Here is a 15000-nt window from a genome sequence, read left to right on the forward strand (position 1 = left end):
TCCCATGTTATTCACAACATTGGGGATTACATGGAAAAATGTTCCCATATTATTCACAACTTTGGGAAATACGTGGAGAAATGTTCCCAAGTTATTCACAAACTTGGGAATTACTTGGGAAAATGTACCCATGTTATTCACAAAATTGGGAATTACATGGAAAATATTCCGATGTTATTCACAAGTTTGGGGATTACTTGGGGATAAATTCCCATATTATTCACAATGTTGGGAATAAATTGTTGTACAGTCACAACATTTTCCCAAGGTTGGGATACCAAACACAGTAAAACTTGTTTTCCAAGAAAATCCCAGTTGGCGGATCCTAAGGGTCGACAACTTCCCAAAAGTATCCCAAAAAGGAATTTCATGTCCCAAATATTTCCCAATAATGGGGAAATTTCCCATTTAATTCCCAAATGGGAATCTTAAAAAGTTCCCTGTGTTTTAAAGTGCTACTACGATCAAAATAGCATGTCACGTTTTACACTTTTATGGGTTCCTTACGGTTTGTTGGACTTGGCTGTTCCTGCTAATGTCTCTGAAATAAAGCTTAGACCCCGCAAAGTGAAAATATTGGGCCTCAAAAAGTGTTATTTTCGAGTCCGCCATTACGGATTTGCGTTCCGATGAGCCCGCGGTATAAAAGCGATACGAGTGCATTGTTTTGTGTTGTGACGTCATTTTCTCAAGTTGCATCGAAGGAGATAAACAACACAAGCCACGATTACTACAGATATAGCACAAAAACGCTTCGTTTCCTTGTCCAGCACAATGGCCAATTCATTTTCCAGCGACGAATTCCAGAGCTTCAGTGAAAACAGTGACTCGGAAAGCTCATCTGGATCGTCTGCCAACGAAGAAATTGTGAACTACGACGATTCAATAGAACCAGTTCCGACGGAAGAAGAGGCCGCTGCTTACTTGGAACAGCTAACTCTCAAGGAGGAGGAAGAGCAGACTTTGTTGAGTCGTTTTTCTGGCGAAAATGATCGTACAGATTGGTATGTAGCTGTCTTGTTTACTGTATTACTACAACAGGTATGCTATGCAAGTGTGATGCTCGAGAATCCGCCTCGATTTTTGTCCTTACCTTCTAATTGTCACTTCCCTGCGCTTACATGTATTTCAATTTTCTCGATGAAACCGAAAAGATACTTTGCTGTGTTTATCTTAACAGCGGCATAGCAGAGAGATTTTGCAGTGTAATTTTAGTTCCGAATGTTTTTTTTTTCTGTGTGCATTATAAAGATTGGAAACGCTTTAAAAGTAAGAAATCAAAATTGCAACTTGCACATGGAACAAAGGAGTGAGGCTCAGGTGATCGTTCCGTTCTTATTGATGCTAAGTTTCTTCTCAATTTCAATGTCTTTTCAGGTGCAAATGCTCAAATTGTTCCCTTGATTTAATAGCCAACCCAGAAGAATGTTGGTGCTGCACAGACATCGACAGGTGCGGTGAGAAAATGTACGAGGTGGAAAAGGAGGGGGAATGTATCACCGAGCATCCAGGCTATGCTGCATGTTGCCTGAACACGTGGGTTCTTTCTACGGCTGCCATAGGCCTGAAGACTAAAGCTAAGAAGTCTTACTCGACTACAAAAACTGCAAGAAATGCAGCCGAATCAGAGTAAGTGTAGTTTTAAATAGTGTTTTTGATATTTCTTAATCATTTTACTGATAAACATATGTCAACTAATATATGATTTCCAGTCTAAGGGGTGTTGAAAATTTCTCTACTCTATTCAATTTTGCATAGTTTCAATTTCATTATAGGTCTGTTGGAAAACAACCACAATAAATATAGTTTGAAAAAAATTAGTTCATGTTATGTCTTTTATTCCAAACTGAATATAGTCAGGTAACGGTGTCCTGTTTGATTCTACCAAAATTAATAACAACCACCAATGTTAGCTTTCATTTGTCAGTGTGACTCTTAGTATAGCCATTGCTATGTGAACCATACCTTAAATAATAAAAATGCAAGATGGACATGGCAGCACCAAAATTTCCTAATGTGGCAGGGTTAAACAAGAAGTTTTCCAAGTACCCACATTTTTTGCTTGTTTAGTAATGGTTGCCTGTACTTTTCATTTTAATTCTTTAGGTTCTTGAGATCAGTAGCATATCGCCAATATGTACGGCTTGTGTATGACTATGTTGGTGCCTCAAAAAGGATTCCTCTGCCCAACTGTGTCTACAATAGCATCCGGAAAGCCTTCCCAAATGTTGATGGGGAGTACACAGGCTATGAAGAGGAAGAGGGTGAGGACTAACTTTTCAAAGCAAAATTCCCACTCTGCTGTCAACTACACTGTAGCGAACATTTCCAAAAACATACCTCGGCAGTACCTGTATGGAACAAGTGATTTTAACTTTTTGAACCACAAAAAGTTGAAAATAAAATAGGTTGTATGCATGCCTGTATAATGTGCAGTTCCAGAGAGTATCCATACTCCCCCACAGAAGGGATTGGAATTTCCTTGGGGGGGGGGGGGTGTGGGGGGTTCTGTGGGGCCAAACAAATTAAAGAAATGTATGAAGCTTAATTGGAATTTCCAGGAGTGGGGGGTCTTAGAAAAACTCTTTTCCATGGGGGAGGTATGGATATTTTCTGTAATTACACAGTGGAAAGAGTTACAAGGACGTAATAATCAGAAAGCGAATAGTTTAAAAACATTCTTTAATGTGTCAATGTGTGGTTGATGACGAATGGCAACTACATGTAAGAAATAGCCTTAAGAAAGGTGAGTGCACGTCAACTACCAGTTGAGGAGCATTGGCCTTTCTTATGGCCCTTTCTTGGCTGTCCACACTTTTTGCATGTTGGTGCTTTTCTAGGTCTTTGTCCACCAATATTTGCAGGTGTGTTTTGAAGCTGCTGTAGCTCAGCATCTGAAATAAAGAGCACAAAAAGCATCCATTGAAAGCAAGTACAGAAATGTTTGGTTTTTGCAAGATTCACTATACTGTAAGTAACATTATTATTCATTCAAAATATTTCCCAGTTTCTGATTGGTTAAAGCCACCCGCAAAATTATAACCAGCTGCTGTTTACTGAATATTGAACCAATGATGTCAAAAGTGCAGCCCACTGCAAATTATTGAACCGTTGACATCAAAATGATGTCACAAGTGCAGCCCCCCGCAGATTATTGAACCGTTGACTGAGAAAACCTGGGGACAAGGTTGTGCTGTTTTTGGTGAGCAGAAAAACAGACCGAAATGGCAAAACTCTTTTAAGAACAGGGAAATATTTTGAATGAATAAAAAAGTAATAATTGAATTTGGCTTTCATAGGAAATGAAGAATCCTGGAGAGTATTATCCACCTGGGCCTTCGGCCTCTGTGGATAACACCCTCCTTGATCTGCAGGATTCTTCATATTTTACTCCGCCTCATTCAATAACTACTAAATGTATAGAACTTGCTCTAATATGTTGCTGATAGTGTACTAAAATGAGTTGTCAAATCTGTATAATAAAAACTATAAATTCAATATGATTGCTGTGACAACATTCGTTTCAGTTTTTCCTGATACAAATTTTGCTGAAAACTAATCAGTGTTGTGAATGTACTGTACCTGAACATGTAGGTGGGCATATAACAGTCTCCCTTTTCTTCCTAGATAGGTATTTTTCCTTTGCCTCAACCTTGCTTTCCTTATCTTTAAGCAAACTGTGTAATTGCTCTGGCACTTGTGCTGTCAGTTCATCTTTCAATAAGTCTAAGTCCTCTCTTGATGTGGTGACTAGTATATCGTATATTTTGGCAACATAACCTGAAGAGTAAATATCCAATCACACTCAGGCTGTGAATATCTTAAATACAAAATATCTCTTGGTCAATCTGGGAAAAAAACATCCAGTGTATTGTGGTTTGACGAGCTTTCTTTGGACAAATGATATTGCAAACTAAGGCTAAAGAAAACAACTGCAAAAATATTTCTTTTGTGTTGGTGCCATTCAGTCATTTTGTTTCACACATGCAAAGATTATACCATGATTCTGTTTGACGCGCGCTTCCCTCACTGTTCCTTCTCCCTCTTTGAACTTAGGATAAGTAACACGTAGTTTAGCATTTCCCTGGGCATCCTTTAATCTGTCCCTGTTTAAATTCCAGTTGAAATGCAGAGCCGCAAGAATAGTTCTGAAAATAGTATTAATAGAGACAAAATAAACTTCAAAGAAATGAAGCAGCTACTGACGATGCACTTGGAAACTGATCACTTTTGTGGTAAAAAAGAAAAATGCAAATGTTATTTTTAGTGGTCTTGCACTTAGCTATACAAGCACTAGGTTTAGCAAGTTTACAGGCATGCCACTGAAATGAAAGGAAACAAATATTTCATGGCAAATAAATGTAACATGTTAAAAATCCTGGCAAGAGGCAAACCAGTTGGCTCTTCTCAAAATGTGACTGAGGATATAAAATTGGGACTACTGAGAAACAATTCCTGCTAGTCGCAGGGTAGAGGCCTTGAACCCAGCACCTCTGGATTATAACACCAGCACCCTAAACCATTTGGCCATGCAGCCTCCACTAGACTTGTTAATAATAGTAAATGGCAATATTAGGATATCATCAGACCAGTACTTCTGAGCCACAGATTCAGAGCTTAATGTTATGCCCAGAAACCCCTTTGATTTTGTTATCTTTATTGAATTCAATTGGTGTAAAATTACCTGCTTAGTATCCCAAGATAAGAAAAGGCGAACATCTTTGGGGCAAATTGGTTTACTACAGAGTGGTAACCTTCCAGGCAGCTTGTTTGCTGAATTGGGGATGCCTGCTTTATGCCCCGCAGTAGGAAGGAGTTGTTTAGTGTCTCACATAGTCTGTTGCATACCTCCGAACCTGATATATAAAGTACATTTCACTCAGACATAGCATATGTTATTTATAGTAATGCTTTTAACACTCTTTGGTCTTTCGCCCAAAAAAAAGAAAAAGAAAACATGCCAACAACTCCAGACTAATAGCAATCAGTGACCAGTCAGGTACATGCAGCATTCCATGGGCTTTCTATTCCAAATGAACCGGTAAATAAACATGTATGTGCTTAATTTCTGTAAACAAAAAAAGCAATCAATTACTTTTTGTAAGCCACAAGCGTTGAGTGGTTACCGCACCATGAGCACACTTATTGAACAGCCTCTCAGGTATATTGGTGTGTTGGTTCAGTATGTGGTACTGAAAGGATTTAAACTTTGCAAGGATGACTGACTGAAGCTTTGCTTTTGTAGATGTCACTGACCAATAAAAGTGCCGGACACAGGCTTTCCTCCATTGACCAATTGCTTCCATGCCTTTCTCTTTACTCAGCTTAGTTAGCAGTTTTTGTATCTCTGTAGTAATAAGAAAGAGTATATGGCAATGTCTTTTCACAGTAATCTGATCTTATTGTCCAAAGACTGTTTCTGATGTCAATTGTACAAGCAAGGCTAGTTGTATTATAATCACCAGTAATACAAATTTTGAGTTTGCATATGGTTGAGCAAACCAAACAAGCACGGATTGTAGCACCACATAATTTTGGACAAACATGCAGGCAAATAATTTTATACCCATATTCTTTAACTTCCTCTCTTCCTGTCAGTGAATTTATATCCAATTTTCATTTGTAACTTATTTTTAATTAGAATTAGAGAGACCCAATTAGTGGTTTATAACTGCTGGTAATTAATGACACTTACATGGTAAGTAATTAAGTTTTTATTATCATCATCATCATCATCATCATCATGTGTAAATGTTTTCAAGTAATTATTGTGTTAAAATATGTTTTTTTATGTTTGATCCATATTGTTGTGCTGTATTTGATGTAATGATTAAAATGCTAAGATGAACATTTTTATTCAGCAACTTACTTTTCCCTATATGCCAAAGGTCAAAAAAATGGTCTATCAGAGGCTTTCCCAGTTCTTTGCATTTTTTGGGGCACTCGACCCTCATCCACTTGGCAATTTGGGAGTGCCTGTCTGAGATGAATGCTTTAATTATCATAGCTGTGCCAAGTAGGAATGCAAATGCCTTTTGGTGACCTATGAACTCCATGGCTGAACTACTTCCTGCTTGGTTAGCCTGAAGAGCAATAGAACAGCTGCTATTATGCAAGCAGTGAAGCCGATGTCCCCATCCCTCCCCCAAACATCAACTCGCATAACTTTTGGGTAGAAGTTTGATTAACTACATTTAGGGCCCGATTACATGGCGAATTTCAGCCCAGCTACTGAAACAAATCCTCTTAAAATCAAATTGTCGATTACATGGAGATTTTTTCAGCCCAGGGCGCAATTCAGCCAGGGCTGAAAATCCTAGCCCGATTTGGTCGAAGCGGGCTAGGATTTTCAGCCTGAATTGCCCGGGCTGAAAATCCTAGCCCGGTTTGACCAAACCAGGCTAGGATTTTCAGCCCGGGCTGAGTATTAACCCCGGGCTGAAAAAAACTCCATGTAATCGAAAAGAAATTTCAGACAGGCTGAAAAGCAGGAAATAATATGGCTGCCTGATTCTCCCGAGACTCTTCACATGAAATTTCATATTTGGTGCCAAGACTAATATTTCAGCCCGGGCTGAAGTTCATCATGTAATCGCAACAAAATTTCAACCCGGTTAACCGGGCTGAAATTTGCCATGTAATCGGGCCCTTAGTGCCTTTCAAAATCAATGAGTACCCTATGCCACTCCAAACTACCCTTGTTAAGACAATGAGTTAAATATAGAATGACAGGAAATCAGTCACCATAATAATAGTAAGACTACACAAGGGCTGGCATATTAAATTATGAGGAAGAGAATTATGAGGGAATGTCATACTAAGTATCAAAACAAGACATTCTTAAAAATGTTGTATGAACATGTATCATGCACAGATGAAAATAACTTTTGAGTACCCTCTGTATCACCGCTAAATGTAATAACAACGCTAAATGTAATACCAACCGTAAATGTAATAAAAATTAACTCCAAATGTAATACTAACCAGAAATGTAATAAAAATCAACCCTAAATGTAATAACTTACCCCACCGTAAATGTAATACAATTTAACGCTAAATGTAATCAGGTGACCGACCGTAAATGTAATACAATTTAACCTTAAATGTAATAACACGTTATTAAGAGCGGCAAAGGCGTAAATGGCATCAATATCATCAGTGATATGATATCACTTCAATAGATTATCGGAATACCCAATCACGGTTATTCCCCTTTACTAACTACACCGTTAGGCGCAGATTACCCCTGGGGGGTTACTCCAATACAATACCTATAGGGGTATGCGCCTAACGGGGTCATGATTCTGGAGCTCCTGAGTTAGAGACGTTTCCTAAACAGGGTATAATATTTTGAATGCACGAAATCTCCACTTTTGTAAGCAAGGAGAGATTGGTTCAAAAAAATACGATTCAAAACTGTTACACCCTGTGTTGCCCATAGTTAGCTTACGAGCATGATTGTGTGTGTTTTTGGCTAACCATATCAAATGTGGGGCAAATTCTTTCCAAAACGGGTCCAAATTCTGAAGTCCCGGGCGGCATATACCCACCCAAAAAATAGTTCAGTGCTCCCCCCCCCCCCCTCCCCCCGGGAGATTACCGTGCACCTTCAGGGGTGTCTCGCGTACAAGCGATGTAGCGCGTCGGGTTTAAACTATAGATATCTAAACCCTTACATCAAATTAAAGCTTATAGGACTGGCTATTAGACTATACCAAAACTTTTGAAAACAAATGAATTGCCGAAATTTTCACGACTTCTAAATGCGAGCGCCCGAACCACCTTTTGAAAGTTACATGTCAAAGCAAATTTTGTTTTTCGCTTGTTTAATGTGTAATTTCAGTGAAAAGTTACAGAACATTTTTGAAATAGGATTAAAAAAATGTGGAGTGATCGTACAAAAATCGCTCTTGAAAAAAGTTATTTCAAAATAAAAAATTCGGAGAAGTGGTTTTGTTGTTTATATGTAAAACTAGGTACTGTCAAAATTTGAGAGCAATCGAACAAATTCCCTTTGACTTGTAGCTCTTTAAGTGTGCCCTTCTGGTGAAAAAATTGTTTCGAGAAAAAACTCTGAAAAATTTTTCCTGCTTCGCAAACAAACTCCGCCCACAAACTCAGTCAACTGGGTTCTCAAGACGCTTGTCTGGAATTGTATGGATTTTCACGTGGTTCTTGTCGTGGTCTTCGAAAGTAAGCAAAATGATTGTAAAATGTCCCTTGTTAGCGTTTTTTATTTTCATCATTGGAACGTGGGCAGAAGATAAGAAATGTTTTCGTCAAATGTCAGCCGTGGACGACGAGACTTACGCAACTCTTTTCGCCTTAACGAGTGGAGAATTTGTGGTGCCTGTGAAAGATCGCTCCCGAAGCCAAAAGGCAGCCTGTGTTCGTTTCTGGAGAGCCAAGTCACAGTTTTCTATCTCTGAAGTTAACGGCAGGAAAAGGCTATTTTTTAAAGGCAAAGAAGTTACAAAGAAGTCGGAACTGAGTGCTTTGGTTGAAAAGGAATTTCGGCATTGCAAAGGCGCCGGCTCAAGAAAGCTGAACCGAAGACTGATCAAGCGCTTTCAAGGTGTCAGTGAAAGAAACGTCCAGAATGTGCTGTCCAAAAGTCGACTCAGCCAGAAGATGAACGCACGGTTTCAAAATAAAGCGATACAGCGGCCCATAAGAGCAAAAACAGTCCAAGTAAGAATTGATAAATTATGTTATTAATTAGACCAAACCAATCTTCCCTAATCAACCATTGTGCCGGTGGGGGGGGGGGGGGTTCCAAGAAAATTTGGGTGGGGATGTACGGCACGCTTCCCAAAACCTTACATTATTTATGACCAAAATCTGCGATATTACCTATGGTATTTATAACCTGACCAAAAATTTGAAACCCTATTTATCACTTGACTCTTAAATCAAAACCCTGTTTCTGACCAGCGTTATATAATAAGTTCCAGACCAATGTTACATTACCGTAAACATAATTTGTGAAGTGCTTTGTTGATTTTCTTTTCGAGAAAGATGAAAAAAGTGGCTTCTTCTTAAAACGATACCCATATCAAGGCTAGAGTGCAAAAACCATACCCCCATTTATGACCAAAACTTTTCCTCAAATTAAAACCATTCTCTTTGGGGTCAATCGACTCATTTAAGCATTCTAAGGGGTTATTCAAGTGAAGAACTTTGGAAAGAAATGTGAGAAATGGTTTATATGACAGGGGCATCTCAGCTCGTCTATTACTATGATAATAATCATAATAATGTCTTTTACATGGACAGGATTAGTATTGCAGCGTAGCTGATGTGATCGTGTATAATATAGTAACCCTAAGACGAATACACAAACAAATTTCCAAAATTAACAAAATCAAAAATAGCACCTGGGCTCTTCCTTGAAGAGAATGAGTGAGTCTGAGCACTTTGATTGCATGTAGAGTGACATCGCTGCAAAGCATGTTATACGATTAAAGATTTCATTTCTACGTTGTTTGTAGGTAAGACATCAAATTGACCTGGTTGATATGAAAAAATCAGCTGTATCGAAGAACGGAAAAACGTACAAGTACATCCTAACAGTTCAAGATGTTTTTAGTCGATATTTGTGGCTGCGTCCTTTGACAGGGAAGTCAAGCAAGCTAGTAGCAAGAGAGCTTAATAAGCTGTACACAGAGGTCGGCCCTCCACGAGTGATCCAATCAGATAACGGAGGAGAATTCAAACAAGCCGTGGATCTGCTATGCAAATCGCTAGGAGTGAAGATAATCAGAGGGTCCCCGTACCATCCCCAGTCTCAGGGAAAAGTGGAACGGTCTCATAGATCTTTACGAAAAAAGATAAATTTTGATCTTATTAATTTTTCCAAGGTTGGAGTGAACTGGGTCTCAAAATTAATGGAATACCAAAAGGTCCTAAACGAGGAATTGATGGACGTTTTAGGTAAACAATCGCCTTTTGAGGTGTTTTACGGTCGAGCGTCTAATGCTTTATCCGAGATATCGGATGGCGGATTATCCTACCAAGAGAGTGTTTCATCTGCAGCTAGAATTTCTCCTAGGGCCTCCGATTTCAGAAACAATGGTGAACGTATCCGCAAAATTCGATCCAAAGCTAGGGCGTCCAACAACGTATGGGACAAGCGATACATTAAGAGGAGAGTAAAAGGCAACCCACCCTCCGTTTACAAAGTGGGAGAACGGGTTCTAATTCGATTTCCATTTTCAGGAAGAACCCGCGGTATTCCAAAAAAGCGATTTGTTGTTGACGGAACGATTATAAAACGAAATGTACAGTTTGGAAAATACAAAATAACATACGAATCCCCCACAACAGAAAAGTCTTGCTGTGACTGGGTTTCAGTCGAAGATATGACTAGTGCTACAGCTGTTGAAGAAAAACGCAAACGGGCAGCCGCGAGGAGACAGATGAGTCTTTCAAAAACACAGAAGGAACATAAAGCAAAGAAAGCAGCTCACCGGGAAAAATACTACATCGCAATGACGCCTGAGGACCTTCATCAACCGTTCAGCGAACAAGGCTTTGATGTCACATACAATCCACCAGGAGACGGCAACTGCCAGTTTTCAGCATTGGCCCATCTACTCCAAACTATTGGCATTTTTCATTCCGAGGAATCTTTGCGGAGAGAAATAGTAAGATATCTGACTGAAAATCCAAACAATCAGGATGGATTTCCTTTTGAACTTTTCGTAGGCATGCCTTGGTCCCAATACCTCACTAGCATCGCCCAAAATGGAACTTACGGAGATCAGATCACTCTTCAAGCTGTCGCTAATCTTTTCAACGTGGAGATTGTAATAATATCGACATTGGGTCCAAACGCAAAAACTGTTATATCTCCTCAATTTTCCATTCCTTTTGCCTCACTGACACTAGGACACTTTGCGGAAGATCAAGGAATCCATTACGTTTGTTTAACGGCACTGAATCATAATTACGGTAACAGTTCAGTAGGAGATGAAGATATTTGTGACAAGCCTACGAATGAAGAATCTCAATGGGCTGCACATGAGATAGGTAGCGGAGAAAACAATGAAGAACCTCGTTCCATAGAGGACCTTCCAAATGAAGTCCTTGAAATCATTATTACTTTTTCGTTAACAGGAAGCCCGAGAAACATTGTGGACACCTTTAACATTTTAAGCATGATAAACAAACGATTTAGAAGTCTCACAGGCTCATTCATTCAAAGGCTGCCAAGAGTGTTTTTTGATTGGGATACATGCGTAGGTTACCACAGCATGCGACAGATTTCTAAAACACGTGGGAAAGGGAGTGGCCTTGTTTTAGCACTTAAGAACATAATTAACCACCCTCAGTGGATAAATGCGTGGGTGAGACTTCTGTATACTGGGATCGTAGGATGGTTCTACATTCAGAACATCATCTGGAAAAATGGAAGGAAAAAATAAAGAGTATCCGAACTGTCATGCCGGAAAGTTTCTGTTACCGTTTGTCTGTTGACTCAAATCGATATAGAATATATATATATCGATATATTGATAGAATAAATCTGAAAACTCTTAATAGACTGTTGGTTAAAGCTTTGAAAAATGTAGATTTTTTACTATTTCTTACTGTGTTCTACGAACAAGCGTTGAGTAATCGCACCAAATAGTGAGAATACGTTTATTTCATTTACAAGTAAGTTGTGACTATATTTGCATGAGTATCGTTGCTATTAAAGTTGTCTTTATATCATCTGTACCATCTGTATATTTTATGCTTTATCATACCACCGTCTCACCAAATCTTTCAAACACATCCAGAAGGACTCTAAAAAATAGCGGGCCCCTTTCAAAAAGAGTATAAACCAGGGGCCCCAAACGATCCCACAACTGAGTGCACGCCTTCTCTCGCCCAGGCTTCCCCACTATTTCCACTATGTACTTGCGCTATCCGCTGTAAAGAATTTCGGAAATGATATTTGCAAATGCTCCACCATCAGAAGGGCTATTTTTTGGGAAATCTTTAGAAGTTCAGACGTTCCCAGTAAGCTTTGACCGGAACTACGCAGAACCTCGGGAATGTTCACAAAAAATCACCGACACTCAAATAATAACCGGTAATCGTAAAGGAGCTTTCAACACTGTTATTACATTTGAGGTTAAATTGTATTACATTTACGGTCGGTCACCTCATTACATTTAGCGTTAAATTGTATTACATTTACGGTGGGGTAATTTATTACATTTAGGGTTGATTTTTATTACATTTGTGGTTAGTATTACATTTAGAGTTAATTTTTATTACATTTACGGTTGGTATTACATTTAGCGTTGTTATTACTTTTAGCGGTGATACAACCCTCTGTTCACACTTATTCATCCCCTTGTAATAAAACCACTGGGATTTGGTTGTTATCTACATGATTGTATGTATGTCAAGTGTGCGAGGCTCCTTTTAATATAGCAAAACTATTACCTGAACTAGCACAATATGGATAATGTAGCCAATGGTGCAACAGAATATGGTGTATGTGCCATATTTTGCCGAATGGCCCATACTGTCGTGCCTGCCATCTCCAGCAAGTACCACTTCCTCTCCTGCCAATTTCCTGAGTAATTCAGCCTGGTAGCCTCGCCAGTACTTTACAATTGAAGGAACTAGCAAATGTCGTTGATGGTAGTAGTATGTTGGATAATGATAAACAAGTATACCCATGTGCTGGAACATAAGTAAGACCTTGTTTATTGAAGCCCCAGAACACAAAATGGCAAAGCTTAACAACAAATTCCCTGCAGGGAATTTACCAAGCATATGTGGCTGGCTGGTCCATGTGAACACATCATTGCATTTGCTGCAAGTCGATTTGATGGTTAACATTGTTCCAGACTGTGATACGGAAAGAAGTGGATTGCTGGCAAAGCACAAATTACAGGATTGGAACAGAATCAGTAGTTTTGACAGGAACACTATTGCTTTTGGTTCTTCTCGGTAGTTTTCACCCTCAAAGTTGAACCTGAAAAAATGCAAAATAAAAATTAAGATAAACAAGGAGAACAAATTGTGAGTGCATGCAAAAGAAAATCACATACCGTGATTCTTCCAGCTAGAATAAATAACCAAGAAAGGAATACTGTACATAATGTATTATAGAAAATCATTACAGTGAAGTGACAAGGAAATGGCTCATCATTCACTATTTCCTCAGACAAAGACCTTGCCAAAGATGCAAATCACACTCTAATCTAGTTTATCAAGCAAGTCATCATATTCATTCACTGAACAACTATACTTTTGATTTGGCTTCTGATCACAGTCATCATCGCCTGCTTGCTCATATGCATTTTCAGCTTCTTCTGGTGTCCAGCTTGGATCTCCTTCATCGTCTATTGCCTGACCTTCCTGTGACTCCACCTTTGGTTCATCTTCAACATCCATGGCTTCATTGTACTCTAGGCCCCCATCCACATCAACTTCATCTTCATCCAGTATCAGCACTTCATCTGTTTGGGACTCTGAAATTAAGATTTAAAATAGTGATTAGTTTTATGTTCAAAGGATGCCTGGTTTTCAACTTTTTTATGTGGATTCTGTGTGCCTGCTTAGTATATTGGCATGACTGTGCTGTATTTCATTAACAATTATAATTTAAATTATCTTTAAAAGTTACAAGTTGCAACAAAATACTAAGCTGTTGAAAGTAGGTTAAGTTCCTTTGATATTATCATGATCATTACAAGTTACAAGTTGCAATAAAATACTAACCTGTTGAAACTAGCTCTGGTTCTTTTGTTATTCTCTGTAATGTCTCTGTCCATTTGGACTGGTTACTAGCAAGTTTAGATTCCATGCCCCTAAGTTGTCTCTGGAGTTTTTTCTTCTGTTTTCGCAGAGAAGCACAACTTGAACAGGGAGTAGCTTTTGGGGGCTGCAATAGAATACATGTATCTTTCAACACAAAGAATGTTTCACACATTATGTTAGGATAGACAAATGTTGGTTGATTAACAGGATTCAGGGTTTTTAATACTAGAGTTTAAAACTTAAATTTATGATACACAATGATAGTTATCTGTCAGTAAAAATTTCAAGAATCATCAATAGCAATACATTTAAAGCCCCTTCTAGTTTCAAAATAAATTAATTACCTTATCAGATGCAGGACTGACTGAATTGTGGGAGGGGCACCCAGAAAGATCATCTACCTCCATAACCTCAGCTTGAATTGAAGGCAACACAGCTTCACATGTCAGCAGGCTGTTCTCCACATTTGGAGGTTCGGGAGATGTTTCTGCAGCTGCCAGTTCTTGCCTCGCAGTTGGTGTTGCTTTATTGACCAAGTCAGATGGTCCTGCTGTGCAAGACTGATGTCCAGATGGACTAAATACAGTGGCAGAATCTGCATATTCCTGTGGAGGTGTTGGTGTGCATGTTGGTCCTGCTGTACAAGGCTGATCACCAGATGGATTAACTACAGTGAAAAAATCTGCATATTCCTGTGGAGCTGTTGGTGTGCATGTTGCTTCTGCTGTGTAAGGCAGATCAGCAGATGGATTTGCTACAATGGCAAAATCAGCATGTTCTGGCAGTGCAGTTGGTGTTTCTTCCTCTGCCAAGTTTCTGTACTCAAATGATGCAGCTACTTGACCCTCATGTTCATTAACCTAAAACATTTTGACATTTCAAATTAAATCTCTCACAGCTGTATTTTGTATAGTGGCACCAGTAGATATATAAATTGGTAACATCCATCCAGATTTACTCGGTTATCAATAAAACTTTTCGAAGCTGACTGCTTTTCACTGCTTCGTTGGATGTGTGGTAAGAAACAAAACAAGACTAATATTCACTCACTGGTTCCGAGTCTATTGCATTGCTGCTGTGGGCGCCTGATGAGATGCTGCCTTCCTCGCTGTCTTCCAACAAATCGTTTAAAACCTTAGAGAGTAAAAGATCAATTGGGGTCTCTGCGGTTAGGGATATCACTCCTAGTAAGAACATTTACATTACACACACTTTTGCTGGGTGCCAGCTCACATA

At 39.0% G+C, this 15000-nt stretch overlaps 2 protein-coding genes across 2 annotated transcripts; one reads left to right on the plus strand and one right to left on the minus strand.

Annotated features, from left to right (window-relative positions):
- The first annotated feature begins 774 nt into the window (after positions 1 to 774).
- On the plus strand, positions 775 to 2482 carry LOC138002373 (P2X purinoceptor 7-like). The gene is made up of 3 exons (XM_068848427.1): positions 775 to 1004; positions 1378 to 1629; positions 2107 to 2482. Exons 1-3 carry the CDS (start codon positions 775 to 777, stop codon positions 2273 to 2275), a joined length of 651 nt encoding a protein of 216 aa, XP_068704528.1. The 3' UTR covers positions 2276 to 2482.
- Positions 2483 to 2585: 103 nt separating this feature from the next.
- LOC138003033 (uncharacterized) lies at positions 2586 to 14522 on the minus strand. The gene is made up of 10 exons (XM_068848981.1): positions 14109 to 14522; positions 13726 to 13888; positions 13253 to 13475; positions 12439 to 12976; positions 5870 to 6083; positions 5096 to 5347; positions 4685 to 4856; positions 4000 to 4148; positions 3583 to 3780; positions 2586 to 2894 (listed from the first exon to the last, which is right to left on the minus strand). The coding sequence occupies exons 1-10, from the start codon at positions 14169 to 14171 to the stop codon at positions 2758 to 2760; spliced, it is 2109 nt and encodes a 702-aa protein (XP_068705082.1). The 5' UTR covers positions 14172 to 14522; the 3' UTR covers positions 2586 to 2757.
- Positions 14523 to 15000: the final 478 nt, after the last annotated feature.

Source organism: Montipora foliosa, chromosome 5, assembly GCF_036669935.1.
Source record: "Montipora foliosa isolate CH-2021 chromosome 5, ASM3666993v2, whole genome shotgun sequence".
Lineage (NCBI taxonomy): Eukaryota > Metazoa > Cnidaria > Anthozoa > Scleractinia > Acroporidae > Montipora > Montipora foliosa.

Excerpts from the sequence above, each read along its gene's own strand:
- LOC138002373 (XM_068848427.1), top strand. The coding sequence starts at position 775 with ATGGCCAATTCATTTTCCAGCGACGAATTCCAGAGCTTCAGTGAAAAC. Across the intron at positions 1,005-1,377 it reads GAAAATGATCGTACAGATTG|GTGCAAATGCTCAAATTGTT; the intron begins GTATGTAGCTGT and ends ATGTCTTTTCAG. Across the intron at positions 1,630-2,106 it reads AGAAATGCAGCCGAATCAGA|GTTCTTGAGATCAGTAGCAT; the intron begins GTAAGTGTAGTT and ends TTAATTCTTTAG.
- LOC138003033 (XM_068848981.1), bottom strand. The coding sequence starts at position 14,171 with ATGGAGGTAGATGATCTTTCTGGGTGCCCCTCCCACAATTCAGTCAGT. Across the intron at positions 13,476-13,725 it reads ACCAGAGCTAGTTTCAACAG|AGTCCCAAACAGATGAAGTG; the intron begins GTTAGTATTTTA and ends TCTTAATTTCAG. Across the intron at positions 4,149-4,684 it reads TATCTTGGGATACTAAGCAG|AACTATTCTTGCGGCTCTGC; the intron begins GTAATTTTACAC and ends TACTATTTTCAG.